General features: G+C 30.0%; 3 protein-coding genes across 17 annotated transcripts; 2 read left to right on the top strand and 1 right to left on the bottom strand.

The window, feature by feature from the left end:
• The first annotated feature begins 1792 nt into the window (after positions 1–1792).
• On the top strand, positions 1793–6263 carry LOC109814848 (polyadenylate-binding protein RBP45). 3 transcript variants are annotated; one of them, XM_020379364.3, is made up of 6 exons: positions 1801–2227; positions 2812–3277; positions 5189–5250; positions 5322–5452; positions 5552–5648; positions 5868–6263. In XM_020379364.3, exons 1-6 carry the CDS (start codon positions 1946–1948, stop codon positions 6045–6047), a joined length of 1218 nt encoding a protein of 405 aa, XP_020234953.1. In that variant the 5' UTR covers positions 1801–1945; the 3' UTR covers positions 6048–6263. The 3 variants fall into 3 exon arrangements, 2 of the variants coding, with proteins under 2 accessions (XP_082921061.1, XP_020234953.1); XR_014429969.1 differs by lacking the exons at positions 5552–5648; positions 5868–6263 and adding an exon at positions 3580–3662 and having other exon boundaries at positions 1793–2227; positions 5322–5441; XM_083064935.1 differs by lacking the exons at positions 5552–5648; positions 5868–6263 and having other exon boundaries at positions 1798–2227; positions 5322–5456.
• A 4286-nt stretch (positions 6264–10549) lies between these two features.
• LOC109793015 (uncharacterized) lies at positions 10550–18465 on the bottom strand. Of its 13 annotated transcripts, XM_083064897.1 has the most exons (6): positions 18317–18427; positions 18062–18174; positions 17585–17674; positions 14936–15190; positions 11771–13630; positions 10550–10931 (listed from the first exon to the last, which is right to left on the bottom strand). In XM_083064897.1, exon 5 carries the CDS (start codon positions 13584–13586, stop codon positions 11775–11777), a length of 1812 nt encoding a protein of 603 aa, XP_082921023.1. In that variant the 5' UTR covers positions 13587–13630; positions 14936–15190; positions 17585–17674; positions 18062–18174; positions 18317–18427; the 3' UTR covers positions 10550–10931; positions 11771–11774. The 13 variants fall into 13 exon arrangements, with proteins under 13 accessions (XP_082921023.1, XP_020208069.2, XP_029130462.2 ...); XM_020352480.3 differs by lacking the exon at positions 18062–18174 and having other exon boundaries at positions 18317–18450; XM_029274629.2 differs by lacking the exon at positions 18062–18174 and having other exon boundaries at positions 17585–17669; positions 18317–18411.
• Positions 18466–24008: 5543 nt separating this feature from the next.
• Positions 24009–24566, top strand: LOC109795365 (uncharacterized). The gene has a single exon (XM_020354838.3). It carries the CDS (start codon positions 24079–24081, stop codon positions 24406–24408), a length of 330 nt encoding a protein of 109 aa, XP_020210427.1. The 5' UTR covers positions 24009–24078; the 3' UTR covers positions 24409–24566.
• The last annotated feature ends 641 nt before the right edge of the window (positions 24567–25207 follow it).

Below are 25207 nucleotides of genomic sequence, written 5' to 3'. Positions count from 1 at the left end.
AATAAAAAATTTATTAATTTATTTACATCTAGAAAAAATTTATATAAAAATTTAATTTATTTAAAGCAAAAAAATTATTTAATTTATTTATTAACAATTTTTCCATAAATGAATATTTAATCCATCTATAAAAGTAATTTTTTTAAATTAATTTTTATTTTTGTAAATTTATTTTTCTTTCTTTTTCTTATAAATAATTATATTTTTATATAATCTTCTAAAATTCACAAGATATTTTTATGTTAAAATAATCTTTTAAAATCTCCATCCAATAGATATTTCATATTATAATTTAATGAATCTTGAAAAAATATCGAATAAATCACTAATCATCCATAAAATGAAGTGAATGGAATGAATCTAATCTATTATTTATTTTTATTGTAATAAATAGATTAGATAAATTTACTTATAAATGGATTACATGAATGATGGATAAATGAATTCATCTTGAACTTCTCATGATTAATTATTTTTTAAAATTTTTTATTCATTAATAAATCATAAATCATTTTTAATAGGAATTTAAGTTAGCTATTATAAATTAACAATTTACTATATAATAATTCATAAATAAATGATAGTATAAAAAAAATATTGTTGATGTATGTATTATTTATTTTAAAAATCATAAAATTATTCAAAATGAATCTAAAAGTAATTTTTATATTATAAATATTTAGTTATCATAAATTATAATTATGCAAAAAAATATATTTTATTTTATGTACTTAGTAAAATATTACATTAAATTTTAAATTTAGATTTAAAATTATTTAACCCATTCTAAAACCATATAGATGGATAGAGAATTCATATTATATAAACAGAAATTTATTAAATTATAATATTAATTTATTTTCCTTCAATTTTGTCATACAAACTATGTCATATTCAAATATTATTAATTTATTTCCTAAAGAATTTTTTAGTATATTTCAAATAATATTTATATTTTAGATGTAATAATTAATATTTTAAAACTAATTATCATTCTTATCACAAGTTTTTAGATTTATTGAAATAATATCGATAATATATTTTAAATTAAAAAAGTATATAAAAAATAATGTTATCTAATCTAATTCCAATCTACATGTAAGTAAGAATGGTTATTTTGAATGTGGAGGTTTTAGGAAGTATATTGAGAGAGGTTTTAGAATTTTTATGAACAAAAACATTTTAAGGTCTTTTTGAATATTTTATGTCTTTCATTTTATTATTTTTCTCTATTTTATAAATTTAATTTTAATTTTAAAAGTTATTAAAAATAAAAATAAATTTATATCATATAAGAAAAATTATTATTATAAATATAAAATCCAATTTACATATTTGAAAATATTTATTATAATTTCAATTATAATATATTTCAAATATTTATTTATTATACTATACAATACAGATATTGTGATATTAGTTTAATATTTAAATTAAATTATGTTAATGATATAGTTATAAAAATGAAATTATAATTTTTTTTAATCATAAAATGAAATAATTATCGGGGCAAAAAAATAAAAGTCGAAATACGTTTACGTTAAGGAAGAGGACATGAATCATGAATGTATTATTTATTACACGCGTTGCAGAGAACATGTGTCGTTTTGAAGAAGTAGCCAATGAGAGTACTCCACCCAATCACGAAACGATAAAAATCAATCAATCAATCTTTTAATTAATAATTAGCAAAAAGAATAAAAAAATAAAATAAAATAAAAACGAAATGCTTTCTTTTTTCATTCCATACCCATACCCATACCCATACCATATATACCGCACCACGCACCACGCACCACGCACCACGCACCTTACCTTTTTAGGGTTAGGGTTTGCGTCTTCTTTAAAGGGCATCCAGCCCTCGTTTTCTTCCTCTCTCTTTCTCTCTCTGGCCCTCTCACTTTCTCTCTTTCTCTCTCTAGAATTTTGAGATTTGCTGGGCGAGATGATGCAGCCAGGACCCGGCATGGCTCCTCCCAGCATGGGCCAACAGCCGCCGCAACAGTACCAGCAGCCGCCGCCACAGCAGCAGCAGCAGCCATACGTCATGATGCCGCCGCAGCCTCAGGCGCCGCCTCCCATGTGGGCTCCCTCCGCCCAGGCTCCGCCGCCGCCGCAGCAGCAGCAGCCTGCCAGCGCCGACGAGGTTCGGACCCTCTGGATCGGCGATTTGCAGTACTGGATGGACGAGAACTATCTTTACACATGCTTTGCTCATACTGGCGAGGTATATATAACTCTTGTGCTTCCTTGATTTGAACATGTTTTGTGTTTTTTTATTATTTTCTTTTTCTTGACTAAGCTAATTAGGGTTTTTGCTTAGTGAATTTGGGTTTTAGGTTGTTTTTTAAATTTGTGTACCTGGTTTTACTTGAGTCTCTGTGTTGATTTAGAGCTTTGTGTTCTGTTGTGATGCCGTGTGGGTTGTGAGATTGTAGGTTGACTTTTGTATGTTTTGTGTTACTTTTGAAAAAGTTGATCAGGGTTTTCTGATAAGTCAATTTATCCTGCTATGCCACTAGTTTTTTTTTTTTTAAATGTGTACTTGCCGATGTTAATTTTGTATTGATCATGACATTTGAGAGTTCTGTTGTCATGTTGTGATATTTAAGAGTAGGTTTTGTAGCATTGAATGTTAGATTTTTGTATTGATCTGTGTCATTTGTTTTTTGACAATATTAAATAGGGATTTTGCTGTGCGTGTTTTGATATATTTTTAAACCTGTGTACTTGTTAGTTTGAATCTTGTATTGATTTTGATGTTAGTGTGTTTTGTTGTGATACTTAAGTGTGGGTTTTGTTGGATTGTAGGTTACATCAGTTAAAGTGATTCGAAACAAGCAAACTAGTCAATCTGAAGGTTATGGATTTATTGAGTTTAATAGTCGTGCTGCAGCTGAGAGGATTCTCCAAACGTATAATGGGTCTATTATGCCGAATGGGGGGCAGAGTTTCAGGTTGAACTGGGCAACTTTTAGTGCTGGTGAGAGGCGACATGACGATTCTCCTGATCATACCATATTTGTTGGTGACCTTGCTGCAGATGTTACTGATTATCTCCTTCAAGAGACATTTAGGGCCCGATATAACTCGGTCAAGGGGGCAAAGGTTGTTATTGATAGGCTAACTGGCCGGACCAAAGGGTATGGCTTTGTAAGGTTTGCTGATGAGAGTGAGCAAGTGAGGGCTATGTCTGAGATGCAAGGGGTTCTTTGCTCAACAAGACCCATGAGAATTGGACCAGCCTCTAATAAAACCCCAGCCACTCAGCCAAAAGGTTTGTCTTTTTTGTTATGCTGTTTGTTCTTTTTGCTGCACATATCTCTCTCATATGCTGCATGTCAGAAAATTGAGCTGTCTTCGTTGTATGATTGATGGTGGTTGAGTTTAAGGCCATATGTCTCAAATATCTTTTGTGGTGATGCAAAATGTTATTAAGTTATGATTCTTTTCAGTTACGCACTTGAAGATTTGCAGTCCAAACTCGTTTCTTCCTGCAATTTCCTTTGAAAATTTGGGCTAAATAAATTATTATATATAATAATAAAATCTTATAGAACTCCTATTGTCTCAAAGCAGGGTGTCAGGAGGCTCTGTCATCCCGGAGCCTGGAACTGATTTCAGCTGAAATGGTTACCATTTTAGTGCATGTCCTTGCTTAGGTCAGTTATCCGTTTAAGTTTTGCCCGTTAATTTTTGTGGCATTTTCTTTTCTTGCCTACAATTTCAAGTTCTTTTCATTCCATTTGTTGGTTGAGTTTTTACTCAAATTACATTTGCAACTTCTCTAGTTACTTATTTTTTAGTCCTCCATTCTTAATCTTTGTTCCTTTAATTTACTCCTATTAGTTTGTCATAAGAACTACATCTTTGACTTTCTGTTGTAGTGTTCCCTTGTGCCAAAAAAGATCTTATTTAACTTTAGTAATTTCTTCTTTTCTTCTATCAAATGCCTGCTAATTTCAGTTTCCAATCTAGTCCATGGGAAAATGTTGAGTGCCAGTGTTTATTACTTTGATTTCCCAGAAACTTTACTGGCTGGTTGATTGTTTTATCGCGTGGTTTCATGTTTTCATGATGATTAGATTCTGTTCCCATTCAGTTGTTCCCAATTTCTAAGCGCAATGGCATGCAATTGAAGTTGTAATATACTTTTTATTGCTCATTCCTTTCAGTTATCATGGTCTTTCAAACTCTTGTTATTAATATCTTATTTTCTTGAGTACTAGAAAACTTTAGATATAGGATTGCGAAGATGGTCAAGTTCAGGGTTGTATCTATTGGCCTTTCTTGCATATAATATATGTGGTATATATATATATATCCTTTTTCATTCTTCTCCTATGCTGTCTTCATTTCCTTCTTCCTTTCAGTTAGCATGGTCTTTCAAACTCGTTATTAATATCTTATTTTCTCAAGTACTAGAAAAATTTAGATACAGTATTGTGGAGATGATCAAGTTCAAGGTTGTATCTATTGGCTTTTCTTGTATATAATGTAATATATATGACAATTCATTCTTCTTCTATGCTGTCTTCATTTACTTCTTCCTATTTGCTTGTCATTTTAGTTTAGATATTTTCTTTTTGCCTGGACCTGTATATTTGTCTTGGTTGTGTTGTACTTGTCATTTTTTATTATAGATATTTGCTGCTTACCAGTTGCCATGACCGTTATTTATGTTTACTTTTAATTTAATTGTGCCTTTAATATTCTGCCATTTTCACTATATGACTACTATCTTTGTTGAATTTACTCTAATTTATTTATATGCATGGTAAAAAACTTCTACTGGTTTCATTTATATAGGTGATTAGTGTCCAACTACTTTTCTGAAGATATGTGGTGCTTGTAAGGCACTGACCAAGTTGTTGCTTATGCTCTATATCTTATTATCTATTATTTATATATTCCTTTTAATTCTATCGTTGAGTATATTTACCTTTTTTTTTATTTGAAGGTCTGTGGTGCCTGGAAAAGTATGGCACTGAATAATTTTGTTGCTCCTGAGATTGCACACTAAATATTTGCATGCTATAAATAGCACCTACATAGAATCCTTGTTCTTTTATTAACAAATTGAACCCCTTTAGTCATTACAGTATTTATTTGATATGTTGCTTCTCTGTTTTCTTTTCCATGTTTACATAATTCATCTCTTTACTTCACTTTTATTTTGAACATGCAGCTTCATATCAGAATGCTCAACCTCAAGGCACACAGAATGAGAATGATCCAAACAATACAACTGTGCGTACTGCCTTGCAATATACAAACTGCTTTTTATTCCAACTTGTTTCTAACTTGAATCTTAATTGCAGATTTTTGTTGGCAATCTGGATCCTAATGTCACTGATGATCATTTGAGGCAAGTTTTCAGCCAGTATGGAGAATTAGTTCATGTGAAGATTCCAGCTGGCAAGCGATGTGGGTTTGTCCAATTCACAGACAGGTAATATAACCTCTCCTATGTTAAACATTCAGCTTGTGCGATAGCTTTTTCTAGTCTAGGCAGCCCTCTAATTGTGCTTTTTTTTTTTTTATGCATCAGGAGCTGTGCTGAAGAGGCCCTGCGGATGTTAAATGGGACACTATTGGGAGGACAAAACGTTCGACTTTCATGGGGCCGCAGTCCTTCAAACAAACAGGTAATTATATAGTGGTGTATCTTTGCATTTGGCTTCTAATTCAATGTTTTTCGATTATATTTAGTGTGTTTGGATTCTAATTGATGATCTGCGTTTTATCATATTTTTACATCAAAATGCACCAAAAATAACTAATAGTTGTTTCTCTGATCCGCGTTTGAGGTATGTGGTTGAAAAACCAATTATGCAATTAATGACCTTGAATGTTTTGTTTTTCAGGCGCAGCCAGATCAAAACCAGTGGAATGGTGCTGCTGCTGGATATTACGGATATGCTGCTCAAGGTTATGAAAATTATGGTTATGCTCCTGCTGGACAGGATCCCAACATGTATGGCAGTTATCCAGGGTATCCTGGTTATCAACCACCTCAGCAACAGCAACAAATAGGATATAGTTGAAAGTCTATTCCTTTACTTTTGTAATCTTATGACACTTATCGAGTTGCGTATCTCTTCTCTTGTCTCGTTGAAAACCGACTCTGCCCCTTTTTTCTTTTTCCTTTGATTGCTCAATAACATTAAATTTTATCGGAACGTCTTTTGTATCCATAAAAATTTGCATGTAGAATACTTATTATATGAAGTAGTCTCTATTATGCATTGATATGGTTTTAAGATGTGTTTGTTCTTGGATATTCAGCCGCTGGTAAATTGTAGTTTTGTTAGGATTTTTTAAAGATGGCTTTTGATTGCTAAAAATGTATAATCCAATCTTAATTAGGTTTTTAAACTTGGCATCGGTTTCTTTTGATGTATCAGATATTTTGCGAGTTATAAATGGTATAGTATGGTGAAACAACCATAAATAACTTGTTATAGAAAGTGTTGATATTGTTTTTTGAGGAATTGTATTTGTATATATGCTTCTGAAGTAATGAGATTATTTTAGGATTTGTGTATATGCTTTTAAAGCTTGAAATGTGTAAATTGGATCCAATTTTAATTAGCTTGTAACATGTAGGGCTTTTTCTATGGACGTTAGTGAAGGACTCAATAATTGCCTATTAAAGCTTAAAACTTGATTACAGTAGCTCAAGAAAAAGGACTTTTGTTCTATAACGTAATTTATGAAATAGTTGCCAGAGGATACTAAATATGTTTCATTCTCAAGTTAATATTAACAAAATTTTAATTTAGTAGTTTAGGTAATGAAAGTTATTGCTAAAATACTTTTAGGATAAATACTTGTTAAAGATATCTTAAAGGAGTTAATATTAACAAAATTTTAATTTAATAGTTCATGTAATGAAAGTTATTGCGAAAATACTTTTATGATAAGTACTTGTTAAAGATATCTAAATTGTCTCATGCTATGGTGAGCTACTTTATTGGTGGTGTGCGGTGAACACCCACAAATGTGCTGCTTCACGAAGTACTGTAATTGATAATTTTAGGATTTGAATGTTTTTAAAGCTTGAAATGTGTAAATAGTTGGATTTAGGAATGACAAAAATACTCGCATCACAAGTATTTGTGGGTAAAATTCGCTACGGATAATAAATGAGTAGGTTAATTGAGTACTTACGAATAATAAAGATGGATAATTTTTTACCCGTTTATAAACGGGGCGGGAGTGGGTATGATGGTATCTATACCCACGGGCATCCGGTTAATAACATTTCTTAAATATCCTAATTATTCTTTTATCACATAATCTTAAAATTACACTCTCATCTTAATTATTTTTTTCCATAGTTGCACAGCCCACACATTAGTCATCACACATTATGAGATTGAATTATTGTAATTTTGTAATGAGACTTTCACTTATTGATGTATTTTAAGTTATTGATTATGTTGTTTTTTTGTTATTATTTTAATAAAATTAAAGTTAATTACAAGTTCAAAATTAACATTAAATTTTTAATTTTAATATTTCAATGACATTAAATATAAATTTAAAATAATTTGTAATATAATTTTTTAATTTCTTAAAAAATTTATAAATATCTATAGATATTCATGGATATCCACGGATATTCAATAAATTCATAAATATCCACTTAACAGATACTCACGCAGGTATGAGGCCAATTTTCATCCAGTAGGGTGGGAATGAATTTACTATTACTCGCACCCATGAGGCTCATTGTCATCCTAGTTGGATCTTTTCTATCAAGATTAGTGAAGGAGACAACATTTGCCTATTAAAACCTAACACTATTAGATGAGATGAGAAAGTTTCTAGAAAAGCTAAGACGTATTGACGTATAACTTCCGTGAGAAGTGTAATTCATTTTACTCTTTTATTTTTTATTAGTTTATTTACAGAAGTAGAAAAAGAAAATAAAAATTAGATGAAAAGATTATGAGAGAAATAGTTGGAGAATGTGTTTGAAAAGAGTTATATGGGTAAAATAGTTCAAAAACTTGTATATATAAAACAAACTATCATTTATATATCATTATAGATTTATTGAGAAATTTATCTAAAATGTCTATTAAGAATTAGAAATTATGTTTCATATCTAGGATTAGGTTTGTTAGTGATCTATGATCCGACTTGTAAACGGAAAATATGTTAGATAATTTGTTAGTGGTCAATAATTTGATCGTATATTAAAAGCGTCAGGTTTAACTTAATTTTTTTTAAAAATAATTACAAAATGAGATTTCACACTTTCAAAAACCATAACTAACCTCATAAGTAGGAATGAAGATATATTAGGTTGAAATAGACTTTATTAAGCCTTACTTAAATATACATATTATATAGTCCATGTCTGAACATAGTTTTAAAAATTGGATTGTTCATTAAATCAATTACGGTATTCGGGATGCTGAGTTAGTGAGTTAAAAGTTGAACTAGTGGGACACTAATTGAATCGCATGACCTAATTTTTATTAATTTTTTTAAAAAACATTCATGTTAAATATATTTTATACTTATAAATTTTAATAAATTCATATTCTATTTTAAATTTCAATAAATTCATATCCTGTTTTAAATTTTAATTTCCATCTTATTTAAATTTCTTTATTTTTATTTTCTTTAAAGAAATACATAAAAAAAATTACATGTTAAATTGTATATTAATACAAATTAAAAATATAAATAATATGTACTAATATAATATGCTTGCAATTGATATCACAAAATAATATATGTAATATCTACATAGATACTATATTATTAAATATATAATTTAAAATTAATAATATACTATAAAAATTATTTAAGTTGCATAAATTACAAACAAATACATTAGAACAAGTAGTCATTGTTATGTTTAATAAGACTCTTTGCTTTTTCATTAAAAAAATTTAATTCTCATTGTTATTTTTGTGGTTTGTGATCCCTTAAAAAAAAATTAAAAAAATTGTGATTGAACCGGTTTGATCCACCAATTCACTGGTTGAACAAAAAAATTGACCAGTTCAATCCAGTTTAAAACGGGTTGAATGCATAACCAATCCAACTTAAGATTTGGACCGGCTAGACCACCGATTCCCGATTCAACCGGTTCGATCGGCGATCCAATCCGATTTTTAAAACACTATGTCTTACTTATTTACATTCGTAGTTTATTTTTTTAAAAGCTTGGACTTGACCTATATAAAAATCTGACATAATTTACAAACCTATTTCAAAATTTATTTTATAATAATTTAACACTAATATATAAGTAAAAATATGCTAAGTTTGATAAATAAATAAAAAAAAAAGCAAATGTAACTTGTTTATATAATATACAATATTTTTAAGGTTTAATACGAAAATCAATATATATTTATAATCATAATTTTATGGTTTGATATAACTTGTTTAAAATATATTTTGCAATAAAATATCTAAAAATATCACATAAATTTATCTTTAAACAAATTTCTAAGCTTTTACTTCTTATACAAGCATCTTTAGTATTTATGAAAGTTTTAATAAAAGTATTGACACGACATTTTCTAAAAAGCCTAATTTGGACCTAATGTAGGTTATGCATAAGTCTCCGTTGAATTATTTTCACCCTAATAATAAATAAACTTATTTAACATATAATATAATATTAGTTTAAATATATTTTTAGTCCTTCAAATTCAGGATAAATTTGTTTTTGGTCCCTTAAATTTAAAATTAATATTTTTAGTTCCTGTAATTTCAAAAAATCTTATTTTAGTCCTTATATTCAAATTTTATTAAAAAATTTATCAAATATTATTGTATAAAATCTACCTATTGGTATCCCTGTTAGTGAAAATATCACATTAAATTTAATTAATATTGCATAACCGTCTTAATTTGTTATTTTCATATATGTTATTAGTGATCTGAGAGACTAAAATAATATTTTTGAAAATTGTAAGGACTAAAAACAACGATTTTAAATTTGAGGAACAAAAAACAAATTTATCTTAAATTTGAGAGACTTAAAACATATTTAAACCTATAATATTGAATAAGTTGTACTTTTAGTTTTTATAATTTAATCTGTATTTTTGGTTTCCTAATTTTTAATTCTACAATTTTTGTTTCTAAATTTTATAAAAAAATCCACAATTTTAATTTAATAGTTAAATTTCATTCATTGACTATTAAAATTGTAACATTTATCATAATCTAACATTAAATGAATGATGTGACAATTAATACTCAATAACATTTAGGCTAAAATATCCTATTTTTATCTCATCTAATTACTTTAATGAGATAAACTAAAAGTTATAAGTATGTCTTAATCTAAATATTATTAAATATTTATTGATATATCATTTAATAATGTTAAGTCATACACATCGTAACAATTTTAATAACCAACAGATAAACATTTAATCGTTGAATCAAAATTACATGTTTTACAAAATTGAAAAAATAAAATTGCATAACTAAAAATTAGATCAATATCGTTGATTGAAAATTATATAAGAAAACCAAAAATATAATTTTGCTTATAATACTATAATAATGCTTTTAATACTTAGATTCGTTAATCTACTCAGATCTATTGACTTGTTCATAAACATGGCATTGAACATTCTATAAAACAGACTGTTAGACTATTAAACATGTCAAAGTCATAAAAACATGAAAAATAAAAATAAAAATAAAAGTCCGGATTCAAACTTTATAATTTTCAAATATTAAATATACCGAAGTCCGGCCATGTCCACCACCCTTTAGTAAAATGAAGAGGCCTACGGCTAAATTGTTCCAACCACAAATCCCTGCTTAGCTGCATGGGCAAAATGTTTTGGCACGCCATGTTGGAAAACACACTTTTGGGTAGCTCGAAAATGTCTTCCTTGGTTGAGATGAGACCACAGTCTGCATACTCCTGCACCCAAGCCCTTTTCGGTAGAATGAAAAAAGAAACATCAACATTCTATTAACAGCACATGGTTCTTTTAATAATGGGGACCGAAATGAATAACTTTTTTTCCCAAGAAAACAAAAAACATCAGCACCTTTGTGTTTTACGTATTATTGATTTAATGACTTTAATCCTCCCAAGTCCCAACTTAAAATATATTTGTTATGGCCACTAAAAGCAAAATCATTCACACAAACACACCTAGAATCCTATTGTTTCAGCAACTGCAGAAAAATCCCAACTTCAAAAACAATAAAACTTTATTATGAGATAGAATTATATATATTTTTTAAACAGAAAAACAACATCCCTAGATTTATAACCTATTCATAGTGCAGCTCTTTTTTGGACTGCACTTGATTATATTCCCGTACAACATTAAACTCTCTCTGTCTCTCCCTCTAGGACAGGCCTCATCATGCAAAGATGGTATAAATGCCATACGTGGGAGTTGGGGGAAAAAACACTTTCTTTTGAATAGTATCAAGCAGGACATTGTTTACCTCCGGAGATATGTGACTAATGAAATCATCATTCAAAATTTGGATAACAACACATTTCCAGTTTCATGACGATCATACTTAAATAGGTTGCATATGTGGATATCTCAGGTTAAAATGTACAAACAGTAAACTATTGGGAGAGTTTTTCCTAAGAATATCAGAATATTATTAAAAAGAAACTCATTAAATCAAACAGTTCCAGTATAGGAAAATACTTTAAAAAACCATCAAGATATATAAGAGACATTTTAATCCAAATGTCTAGTTCCGTTCCTATAAAACAGTCATGACAAGTGACTACCATAACCATTACCAGTTCAAGAAGCATCTGATCCAATTGGGTTTTCAGATTCCAATGAAGTAACCAAAACTTGAGTAGGTTGATTGGCATCCAGATTATTAACAGCACCAAACGAGCCACAGTTCTGGGGATCACGCATCTCCTGGAAATTAGATCCTTCAGATAAAAGCTTGGACTCAGAAGGAACAGTCTCTCTCCCAAACAGTATTGGAGGGTGGCTGAACTCCAATGCATGGTTTGATCCCACATCAAGAATGTTAGCAATGCCAGTACTTGGCCTTCCATTTGAGTTTGAGGTGTCAACTTTGGTCATGGTCTCAATGAGAAGCTTGGTTTTGGTACCTTCTTGTGTACCTGTTTCTGGAGAGCCCTGCTTCTGCATAATATTGTCAACAGTATTCTTCATCTGTTCAGGAGGCATGGATTCATGCTCAGCAGATACAGGGATTTGGTTGATTTCAGTATTTGAGCAATTTGATTCCTCAGGAATCAACTCATTCAGCTTATACATAGAAGACATATACTGCTGTCCAGATGTTGGCACCTTCTCAATGTTTTCAAAGGTTGAAACTAAGTTGATGGATTCAGAAGTTTTCTGAGAGTCTTTTGTTGGCTTTGGTTCACCAGGAATAAACTCATTCAGCTTATACATGGAAGGCATATACTGCTGTCCAGTTGTGGGCCCCTTCTCAATATTTCCAAACGTTGGAACTAAGTTGATGGGTTCAGAAGTTTTCTGAGAGTCTTTTGTTGACTTTGGTTCATCAGGAATCAACTCATTCAGCTTATACATAGAAGGCATATACTGCTGTCCAGTTGTGGGCCCCTTCTCAATGTTTCCAAACGTTGGAACTAAGTTGATGGGTTCAGAAGTTTTCTGAGAGTCTTTTGTTGACTTTGGTTCATCAGGAATCAACTCATTCAGCTTATACATAGAAGGCATATACTGCTGTCCAGTTGTGGGCCCCTTCTCAATGTTTCCAAAGCTTGGAATTAAGTGGATGGGTTCAGAAGTTTTCTGAGAATCTTTTGTTGATACAGGGATTTGGTTGATTTCAATAATTGAAGGCTTAGGTTCATCAGGAATCAACTCATTCTGTTTATACACAGAAGGTATAGAGTGCTGTCCAGTTGTGAGATCCTTCTGTGTGTTTTCAACAGTTGAAACCAAGTTGATGGCTTCAGAAGTTTTCTGAGAGTCTTTTGTTGATATAGGGATTTGGTTAGTTTCAATAATTGAAGGCTTTGGTTCATCAGGAATCAATTCATTCAGCTTGTACACAGAAGGCGTAGAGTGCTGTCCAGTTGCGAGCTCCTTCTCAGTGTTTTGAACTGGTGGAATTAAGTTGTTGGGTTGAGAAGTTTGCTGAGAGTCTTTTGTTGCTCCTCCATCAGCATAATCTTCATGCAATGTTTCTTCTTGTTTGACAGAAGGATGTATCTGAGTCTCGGGGTTAAGAACAGGAATAGGAATAGGAATCTCTGTCCTTTCTATCATCCTGACTTGTGGAGCGACATCAGTTTCTGCAGTAACTGGAACAACTTGCTCTGGTAGAAAAACAACACCTCTTAAATAAGTATCGGCTGCCACCTGAACATTAACAAGATATCCACCATTGAAAGTGCCTTCAATGACACAAGCGACCTCCTTCCCCAGCATTCCATCAACACAATCATCGCATGTACCTACTGTTTGGTTGGAGTTAGGCATTGCAGGCATGTTCGTTCTCTGAACTCCACTATCCACTTTGCGTGGTCGCCCACGTTTCCGTTTCATTGGAACATTTGATGGAGTTGAAGACCCTAATCCTTCACTCTGCTCGTTCATCTTCTAGAGTGAACAATACTGATCCACGATTTTAGAAAACCTCCCTAAAAATTGTAAAACTACCACTAAGTTTTCCGTTTTTATTAATAGCAGAGTAACTGTCTGTTTCAACAGCATAAAAATACAAGCACAGTTCAAATACACATAAATTGCCTACATTGAGCTTGTTTATATACAAGTTAAAAGTGCTTTTAAAAACTTTTCTATTGAATTAAGATGGAATATAGTGCAAATGAGGGAGTTTTTAATAGATAAAATCAAAGTGACAAAATAATTGAATTAAGACTAGCCACTCACTTTTCCCTCAACCTATGAAAGCAAGAAGAGGAAGAAGGAAAAACCAGAAAATGGTATAATGGAGAAAGACAAATGACAAAACACCTACAAATTTATGTTATGAAATAAATTTCATGGCACAGGGCACAGGGCATGGGGCAGTAACAAAACACCCACAAATGGTATATTGGTTTGAATTTAAACACTTAATCTTCAGAGACTCAGATATAACTTATAGTATGATAGAGTTGGATGAATGGGGATCGAGGAATAACTTATAGTTGTTATAAAAACACATGATTTGTGATTCAAATCATACTATTCAACAGAATTTACAAGCTTGCAATTTGTTTCATGTAATGAGTGGCAAATGACTTTCAATTGTGTGATACATGTATGAATCAGTATGACTATCATTGAGAAATAGACATCACGATGTCAAACACCCTTTTCCAAGCATACAGATATGCACACGGGGAACAAAAAAAAATGTTGGAATGCATATTTTTGTTGACTAACATTTATGGTACAAATTGAGAAAGTGAGATATTCACGAGTAAGGCTATTCATGGACTGGATATTTTAAAAATTCAATCCGAACGGATCTATTTTATAAAAATGGTTCAGTTAAACAAACCATTTTTATAAAGTGGTTCGATTCGGTTTTTTAAAAAATGAATTGGATTTTTTAAAAATCAGTTAGGGTTGGTGCAATTCAATTATCCACTCTATACTTGTATATATGGTTCACTTTCAAAAATTGAACCGAAGTGGACCGACCAACTTTGTAAAAACAAATCAGTTAAGTGAACCATTTTTGTAAAGTAGATTGGTTCGGTTTTTCTCAAAAACATTGGTTTGGGATCGGTTTAGATTTTTGCACACCGCTATTCATGAGATTCCCAAAATGTACCTCACTAAGATGAAGAATATCATCAATATAAATAACATCGGATGTTCAGATCTTTCTTTTGAAAAAGATAAAAAAATAGTTGTGGTCTCTATAAGCATAAATAAGAAAACACTCTATCCTCTTTATAAAACATATTAAGAAAAAGAGACATTTTAGTTACCTTAATACTTTGGCTAACAAAAGATGTTTGATCACCACTCGGCCACCATAACTTTAGAGACGGCCCTAGATCCTAAGACCTACCACTCTCCCTCCAAAGACTATTCATAGTAGGGTAAGACTTAATGCTAGGGGAAAAAAATCTTCAAGGAGCTAAAATTAACAGTTGTGCCATAGCACATTGTGGGCCGTCTAGAGTCCAATTCAGCTGAAACACATGTTCCACGTGACAACCAAAAATGACTTGAACTTATATCTGCAAAATGGGCCACATTGAGATACAACATCATAGTTCAATGAAGATATAGCATTTTTTTTTATAAAATTAGCTGATATACCACAAGTCAAATCAAATATGATAAAACATATTTGATTGATCATATTAAGGAGGTTTGACCACCAGGTATTCTCCTTTATTGCTAGATATGATCAATTAGTATGTGTTTGGTTTCATGGTGGCAAGTATCAAATTTGATTTTGCCTCCAAACCTTGATTTAACTAGAAGAGATAAAAAGTAGCTTTTGTGTTAGGTTGAAAAATTTGCACCAAGTTTTACATCAAACTTGGTTTCCAGATATTCTCCTTTATTGCTAGATTTGATCAATTAAAAATTAGATATTTGCTACTTAAAATTTAAGTAGGTTTGACCTTCAGATATTCTCCTTTATTGCTAGATATGATCAATTAGTTTGTGTTTGGTTTCATGGTGGGAAGTATCAAAATTGATTTTGCCACCGAACCTTGATCTAACAAGAAGAGATAAAAAAATAGTTTGTGCTAGGTTGAAAAATTTGCATCAAGTTTTACATCAAACTTGGTTTCTTGATATAAGCATCCTAACATAAATCACTTCACATCGAAATTAATTCTATCCAAATTCAATTTTTCAAAATTAATTTTATTCAAAATCAATTTTACATAATGCTCACCCAAACACACCAAGTGGATTTAGAAGCAAAGCATGAGAGTACACACTTGTGCACATGCGAAGAAATCAAGAAAGACGGAAAGAGAGACATTAAAAATTTAGTCAACTATGAGAACTTATTACTTTCCTATGCATTCCAACTTTCATATCTTACTATATTTTGACTGGAACAAATAATATAAGTATTATGAAAGACTTTGACATTTTAACACTTGTCAAAGACCATCTTTCCCAATAACATAAGTTGTTAAGTGGAGGCTCAAGAACATTCCTTTGGTTTTGTGTCTCTAACATTCCTTTGGACCTGAAACTCTTAACTTGGTCATAAAGGCTCTAATACCATGCCATAGATCATCTACTAAAAGCATATGCTGGTGAGTGGATAAACAAGTATGGTTTTGCATCTTCTAACAATCCTCAATTGCCACTAAAGAACAAATTTAGAAGAAAGGTCCGAGGAAAAATTTGTATACAAAATTTATTTCGCAAATAAAGGAATTTTATTCAACCACATTTTGCATCTGCATCTATTACCCCTTATGTGTGTCAGTATATATGTTGATCCTGAATGTGGTTAGAATATTTTCTCTAACAAAAGCTTTCTTTCCGAAAAATTAAATGCTTCACAAGAAGAGCTCTGCCAGGTTTTCATAAATTCTAACAATAATCTTGTTTGAAAAATATATATATGGAATTGAATCTAATAAAAGGACCATAATCAAATTTCACAAAGAAGTGTTAAGAATGATTACACCTTTATGCTGCATTATCTTGGTTCAGTTGGTTCAGTTGTCTCTTTCACATTGATTCCTCTCCAGAAGATAGCAAACATATCAATTAGTTCCTTGTTTCTGTTATTCCCACATCATTTAATATTAGCTTTTAGTTAACTAAAATATCATGTCTGTCTATGAACTCTGAGAAAACTGCTGGTCAAGGAGGGGAAACCAAAGCCCAGTCATACAAACTCTCTACTTTGGTTCTAGAGTTTTTTGTGTGTGTAAAATTAGAGTTCGTAACACTATGGTTGAATTCTTAATGATTTTGGAATGGTTCTTTAAATGAGATTGAGATAATTTATATCATTTTAACATTCTCTTATGCAACAGGTAAAAACAAAACAAGGCATAAATGACACAAACATTATAACAAGGGGAAAAAATTGAGTTATCAAGCAATGTTAATATCAAATGAGATCAATGTAACTTGATGTTTCATATTGACGAAATATTCATTAAATAACATGATTCATATAGGCCACTATTTATTTGGCATAACAGAACTCCAGACAATTATGAAAAGCTATTCTCTTATGATCTGAAAATCTCTGAATGCATTTCACTAAAATTAAGTAGATGTAGATTATATGTTTCTCCAGTGGAGTCATTACATTTACATCTACCAACTAGCACACTATTGTCTGACTTATGGACTAGCGACAGTGACTAAAAGAGAATGTGATTTGAAGGGTATAGAAAACAAAATTTACAAAAAAAAAACACCCAAAGTGAGCATGTTGGTCAAAGACAAAATTCTTAAGTAAATGAAAAGAAAATAACACAATCCATATATGCAAAAGCACCACCTTTCCTGTGCCTAAGGCAAGTCTATAGAATCAGAAAAGGTAAAAAAATGGAAGCGTGGTACTATAAAGCTCCTACCATACTTGGGACCGAAGCAAGGGTCTGGCCCCACTATGCGTCTACAATAGAATGACTTACTTGCATTTGGAGGATGCTGATTTCATGGCTCAAACCTGTGTGACCTTCAGGTCACATGGCGACAATGTCAAATGTTGCATCAATCCTACTCTTCAAAATAAAATAAAATGGGTGAGTGTATATCTCTCTTAAGAACTCTACATATACACCCACCCCTTGTATCAATTAACCATTACATAAAAGGTTTTAAATTGAGATCACGGTTGCAATATCGTTGTGTCCTTGATATTTTGGAAAATCACAGACAAATACAACCAACGTGGTCACAATTGCAGTTGCAGAGAATCCATACACCTTGAAGTTGCGGCCAAAATTGCAGTCATCAACCGGTTTTTAAAACCTTTGTGTATTTACTATAGGTAAAATCATATTTAACTACAGAGGTTGAAGTGATTGAAATCATTGAATGGATAACAAATAAAAAAAGAGAGAAAAGAAAACCAAATGCCAAGAAAGGGAATGCCTACAAATGTGCACCTTGTTTCAATGTGTGTTTAATAACAACAGGTGAACTGCACTGAATAACGTAGCAACTAGCAATCCACAAACCACAACAATTAGAATAATCTCATTCTAACTCAGATCAAACCCTAAACCATTTGAAGAACAAACTGAGTCACGTGATCATGTTCTACTTTAACAATGCCATAACATTGAAAAATATAAAATGTGGGTTGTTTTGTGTCAAAGTAAAATGATTAAAAAAGAAAAAAACGAAAACCACACACTCACAGTGGATGGCGTGTTATTTCCCAGAAGGAATCGGAAAATCAGTGGAAGCCGTTATATTTGTTATGGCAATCCCTCCAACTCCATCTAATAGGAAGAAGAAACAACACACGTGGTGCGCTTTAGAGTGGCTTTGCATGCTAATTACTAGTTACTGTTACTATTACTTTCTTTTTTTAGGTTTCAATCTTTTTCTCCTCAACGTTTACGGTTTCAGAGAGATGAAAAGAAAATGCTTTGTGGTTTGGGGGTTTGGACTGAACCAATAAAATTTTTAAATATTATGGCACTAGTTTTTTTTAAAACCTGTTCATTATTGTGTTGTTGACAAAAAAAATATATAATAGTTTTTTCTTTTATTTTGAAAAATAATTTTAAAAAAATAGCTTTTAAAACAAAAATTTGAGGACCCTTTAGGATGGTTTCATTTTAAAAAAAAAATGTATTTTGCAAAACAAAATGTGTTAAGCTAAAATATTTTTACAATTTTAAAAAATAATTTATGAATTTTAATTTTATTTTTTAGTTTCAAGAAAACATTTTTCTTTTTTATATTTGACAATCACTTTTTTTATTGTTGTCATTATCATGTTATTGTCAACACAATCATCAATACTATTATCATTATCAATAATACTATTCAAAGTTTTAAAAAAAATTAAAAATTACAATAAGTTCAAAATCAAATACTAAATATTCCTATTTTCTAGTTTAAATTTTTTCTCTAATTTTTAGTTTCAAAATAAATTTACTTTGAACATTTTTATTACATTAAAATTATTTTAAATTTTGTGTAGTGATGGTAGCAATATAAATGTCAATGAAGATGTTAATTGTGGTATTAGTGGCATTCCTTAAACTCCAAACTTATAACTAAAAATCGCCCCTCGATTAGGGATGGCAACGGGGCGGGGCGGGTACGGGTTTCATGATACCCGTCCCCGTCCTCGCGAGCTAAACTCATCCCCGTCCCCGTCGGCTATGTGATTTTCATCCCCGTCCCCGTCCCCGTCGGGTATCGGGTATACCCGTACCCGTACCCGTCAAAATTTTTATTTTTTATTTTTTTTTTAAAATATAATATTTTTAAATTATTTTTTTTAATTATATTATAATTATAATTAAGTTATTTCTTTATCTCATATTATAATAAATAATCACACATTAAAAAATATTAAAATTCTTTAATATAATTAAATTGAAAGTGGGTATTAAATTAAAAATGAGAACGGGGACGGGTACGGGTACGGGTACGGGGCGGGTAAGTACATACACGTACCCGTACCCGTACCCGATTTAATATATCGGGTTTTACTCGACCTGTACCCGTGCCCGATCAAACCGGGTATTCCCCGTCAAAGTCGGGACGGGTTCGGATATTACCCGCTGGTACGGGTATATTTGTCATCCCTACCCTCGATCAATTTAATATAATTTGTTTAATACAAAAGCTTATTTTAATATGATTTATAACTTAATTTTAAAAACTATTTCAACTAACTTATGACATACAAGTTACTAGAACTTTTTTTTTTCATCTTCTACTTTTATCTACACAAATTTATTTAAAATATATTTTTTACATTTTCTTAATTTAAAAACTCTTTTTCGCTAAACAAAAGTTGGTAACAATTTAAATTTTTTAAAAATATTATTATTTGTTTTAAAATAATGTCGCGAAACACTTCTAAGCGAATAAATTAAACTTTTAATTTTCAACTCCTAACTTATATTTAGTTTTTAACTAATTTATGAGTTAGTTTTGTCAAATGTAACCTAAAATTAATGAGTTTCTTTTCTTAGTATGCGTACTTTTTTTTTTTTTCGGGAAACAGGTACTTTAAAATTAAAATAAGAAATATATACGTATCATTATTACTAAATAATGCATATTGAAGTAGTATAACATATAATGAGAGATGTTATAATACTTTTGAAATTTTTGGAGAGAAAAATAAGAAAATAAATAATTTAAATTAAAGCAAGTCTCTATATCTCTACTACATGGTGATAAATTTAAAATTTTAAAGATAAATTTAAATTGATATTTACTTAAAAATATAATACCTTTAACTTCATATGATATATTGAATAAATATATTTTAATATGATATGTTATGATTCAAAATTCTTGTATCTAAAATCAAAATTAGATTAACTAAATTTAATCAATAATGTCTGAGAAATATATTAAAGGAAATATTTAATACTTAAGAAGTTACGGGACCTAATGAAAAAACAAATATAATTTATTTAAAAAATCTTGTTTAAAATTAAGTATTCAAATTTATGATATAAACGTGCACGTATAGAGACCAATATAGTCAACTCACTGCTTACATCTTCATATATTGACTCCTGTTTGTTTATTATTATTTTTTCTTCATAGAAACGCTTCATTTCCAATTTGTTTTTATGATCGATATAAAATTGATATAAAAAAAAAGAGATAATAATAATAATAACCGTAGACCGGAAATTAATAAATAAATAAAAACTTACATCGTAGGTTAAAAGCCTTAAAAAGAAGTAAGTAAGTAACTGTCATTTTCCTTGAATACCTATAAAATTAGGCTTATTAAAAAAAAATCACTATCAACGAGATCTTTAATTAGAAGAGAAAAACATGTTACTGTACCTTATTTTTAACCATTGGATTGACATAGTCATAGATTCATCAAATATCACCTAGAAAAATGTTAAAAACATTAGAATCAACTGTGAAAGGACAATAAATGCACAAAAAAAAAATAGATGAGTTGTTATCGGTTGGGGGGCTAAATACAAGCATGTGATGCAAGAAATGCCTTCAGTTTTCTTCTGATGTCTGTGGTAGCTACAATACTACTCTTTAAATGGTGTCCTAAAAAACACAACTTGTAATCTATTAATTCTTAAATATGATTATTAATATTCTATGATGAAATAATACTGCATAATAGTTTATTTATATTATGTGTCAAATTGACCTGAAAATGGTAGTTACTATAGAAACTGAGGGCTGCTACCAAACTGAATTTTAAAATGTGAAACTTCCGATGAAGAGAATCGATGTTTTTTTTTTTTTTTTTTTTTTAATCTACTTATATATATATATATATATATATTAAATACGAATCAAAAAATTTTTTAATAAAAGAGTTTGTAAGAATTTTTTTAATTTCTTATTTAAATAAGTTTTTATTTGTCATAATTATTTATAAATTAAATATTAATATTTTAAAATAAATATTTATTTTATTACAGTACAACAAATTTATCATTAATTAAAAATATTATTTATATATTTAAAAATATTTATGTATACTAATTTTAAATATAATTTATATATTCAAATATAATATTTAAGTATGATATGTAGTATAGATTTCTCTTTATATATATATATGAAAAATCTTTAAAGTATTGAAGGTATAATGACATGAGTGATTAACATGCTCTATAATAGATTTAACTATAACATTTTGCTATTATCTTAATTTTCGAACGGAGCTTACTCCTCTTTTAATATTTAAGGTGATGTTAATTAATGTAAGATTTGTGTATTAATTAAGCTTTCGTAAGAGGGATTAGGATTTTCTTTACAAAAGCTAAAGTAGTGTTCTATTTAAATTACCTTCATGGTCCTATTTTGTAAGTGTGATTGTAATTTTCCCCTCTACCTTTTAGGTGGTTATGTATCACGATGATATTGTGTGTGTAAAAATTTACTAGATTTATTTTTCATAAAAACAAAATCATATTTCAGAAATGCAACTTATATACTAATTAACATTAACATGTCATTTATTCGAGAGAAATTAAACTAAAATAGTTGAAGTAAAATCTAGACTTTAAACAATAAATATGAAAAGAAGTAATCGGAAAAAGATATTCTACTAAACTTGAATCAACTAGTGTGATATACTTTCAAACCGATAGTTTCCAATCTAATTAAGTCTAAGTATACAGCTGATATAAAATACTTCGAAAAAAAAGGTGTTGTATATATGTGGAATTTTTTCCTTAATTAACGATAATTTGTAGTCATTTTGAGTTATGTTTTTGCTTTAAGAATTGTTGCTGAATAAAGTAGGAATTTAGCAATGGAATTCAAAGATCCCTCTTATCCCGGTGGAAATTTGGTCTGTTCTATACTGTGCATGGTTCATGCTTGTCTCGTTGTTCATTTGACTTAATAAGAGCTTCTATCATAAGAAAGAAAGCAACAATAGCGCAGTTATTATTAAATGAATGATTGAATTTCAGAATTATAAAATATATAGAGACCCTCTTTAGTGTCAAGTTGACGCTTCTTAGTCGGTGATATTAGAAATGCTATTCACATCGCATCTACAATATCAGCTATAACTCAACATGCTATGTCAATTCTCATCTCTTGTATAATTTCATGATAAGTCTTTGGGAAGTAGGTGAAGACAAGCACTGTGTTCATATTTTTATTTTTAGATAATATTAAGTTTTTTATAATTATTTTTATTTATTTAAGAACTCTTCTTTGTAAGAATTGATGTCACAAACAAAGCAAATGAGGACCAAATAATTATTTATTTGGTTACATTACATATATAGTTTAATTTAAAATGTTTTTACATATCTTCAAGCGTAAATAATGTAAAGTTAAGAATATCATCGATTTGCTGGTCTGAGTTCAAATCAAATACTTTTTTTTTATTAACAACATTATTAGATTAATCAAAATAATATCGATAAATTACAGACAATTATTGGAGTCAACGCATCATTATTTAAATTAGTATTATTGTTCATATTTTATAACAAAGCCTGTGCCCAAGAACGTCAATGGTCACTCCTTTTACTTCCTTGCCACACAAAAGTTTTAAATTTTTAATCTCACGTCACAATGCTCAAATCAATTTAGAAACTTTCCCTTTCCGTTTTTTCCAAATACAACAAACTCAAGAATAAAAAAATTAGTGGCTCAGCCGGAGATTATCTGTTGTTATTAAAAAGAAAATTGTTATTTATACAACAACTGGTATAAGAAAGAAAGAAAAAAAAATCAAATCTAATAAATCATACAATAAATAAATATTGACTAAAACAAATGTAATTCATTCCATTATATAAAGAAATACCTCTTATCCTAACTGTTTTGATTTCTATTTTGATACAAACCATTTTATTATTTTTTAATTTACTTGAAAAATTAAATAACTTTTTTTTCTTCTAAAGATCTTTCTTAATTTTAAACCACTTATTCTTTATAAATAACTATTCACTCTATACTTTATCTTTTCATTTATTTTTAAAAATAAAGAATCGCGTAGTACCTCTTTCCCTTTCCATATAAGATAATGAGTTATTTTATGAATGAAACACCTCTTAAAAAAGCACTTGGATACATTACATGCTGATTTTTTCTTAGTCGCCAAAAAAACAAACCAAGAAATGGCAGCATTCATGCAAATTAACACTTGGGGTGGCACTACTTAATGATTAATTAATCAAATTATGGTTGAAGTTCCTATTTTCCAAGGCAGTTTCTACTTTCTTTATATGAGGATTGAGGACAGGTTAAATTTTGACAAAATGATATAAGGCCAGTTCAGGCACGCTCATCATGTCCATTATTTTTCATCAGAAAATTAGTGCACATGATCTGCTTCATCACCATGTATGACATCGTTGAATGGCCCCACCACCAGCCAAACTTATACTATAAATATTACATTCAAGGCTATGGCCACATCAACCTTCATTTTCCTCTCTCTTTCACTCCCTCTCACTCATTTTGAAGAAAAATGGCTTTGTCTAGGAGGCCATACGCTTACTCAAAGGTGGATAAGGAGGACCCTGAAGACATAATCCATCGAAGGGCACAGTTTTTGATCCACAAAGTGTTGGAGAAAGCAGATTCACGCAGAAAGGCATCATGCTTGAGAATCAGAATATCCAAGTTGAAGGTGAAGATTGGGAAGAGATTAAGGAGACTTAGGAAGAGAATTATGTCAGGTGTATCTGTGGCTAGGCTTGGCATTCATGGACATCTTATGACTCAAATCAAAACATGGAAGCGACTATTTGGCCTAGGAAGACAAACGATTGTAACCCTTCCTCCTCTTGTCAAATGACGTGTATCTATGTATGTCTAAACATTTTACTAGGAAACTGATTTTGTTTTATGCAATACAATGTCATGTTCCTGTTTTTCTTCTTTTCATGTGTTTTCTTCCCACTTTTCTTTAGACTATACAAAGAGTGAAATGAAATCACATCAGTTCTGCGTCAAGATCAATATTCAGTTTTTTTTTTTGCTTTTCATATGTCTCAATCTTATCGGATGTTTTATCATTATCATAGTTTCAATTAGGATTGAAAAACTCAAGTCTCATCTCAACCAAAAATAAGATAAAAAATAAAATCAAAATAGAGGATGTAAGTAAACAATAATTTTTATATGACATATCATTAAGTGTTATTAATTTTTTTTTATAACTTTTAAAATTTGAATTAGTTGAGACCATTGTTAATTTTCTAATAATTTTTTTTGTTTTTTACTTTTATATTCTGGACTCTGTTTCAGAAGTATATGGAGCGGCAGTTTTTCGTCTGTTGTTAAATATGTGTCCTATTGCACTTACTTGCGGTGGAAATGTCTTTTACTAAAATGAATCGACATGTTTAAAGAGAGGACAGGGGAGCAATAAATACTATTAAATATCTATAAAAATAAACGGGAAATAATGGAAAGGTTATACACTATAGGACATAAACTTTCAGTCGTAACCAACGAGCCATGATTTTAATCCAAGACAATGGACACAACTAAATACAAAACATCTAAGTAGAATCTTTTGTATTTTAAGCTGTGATCGACATTATTTACGAAATAAAATCATATGTATTACGGAATTTTTTCCCTACTGATTT

Source organism: Cajanus cajan, chromosome 1 (assembly GCF_000230855.2).
Source record: "Cajanus cajan strain Asha chromosome 1, NIPB_CcT2T_4, whole genome shotgun sequence".
Lineage (NCBI taxonomy): Eukaryota > Viridiplantae > Streptophyta > Magnoliopsida > Fabales > Fabaceae > Cajanus > Cajanus cajan.
The sequence above is the reverse complement of the archived record's forward strand: the minus strand, read 5'-3'. Positions and strand labels throughout refer to the sequence as shown.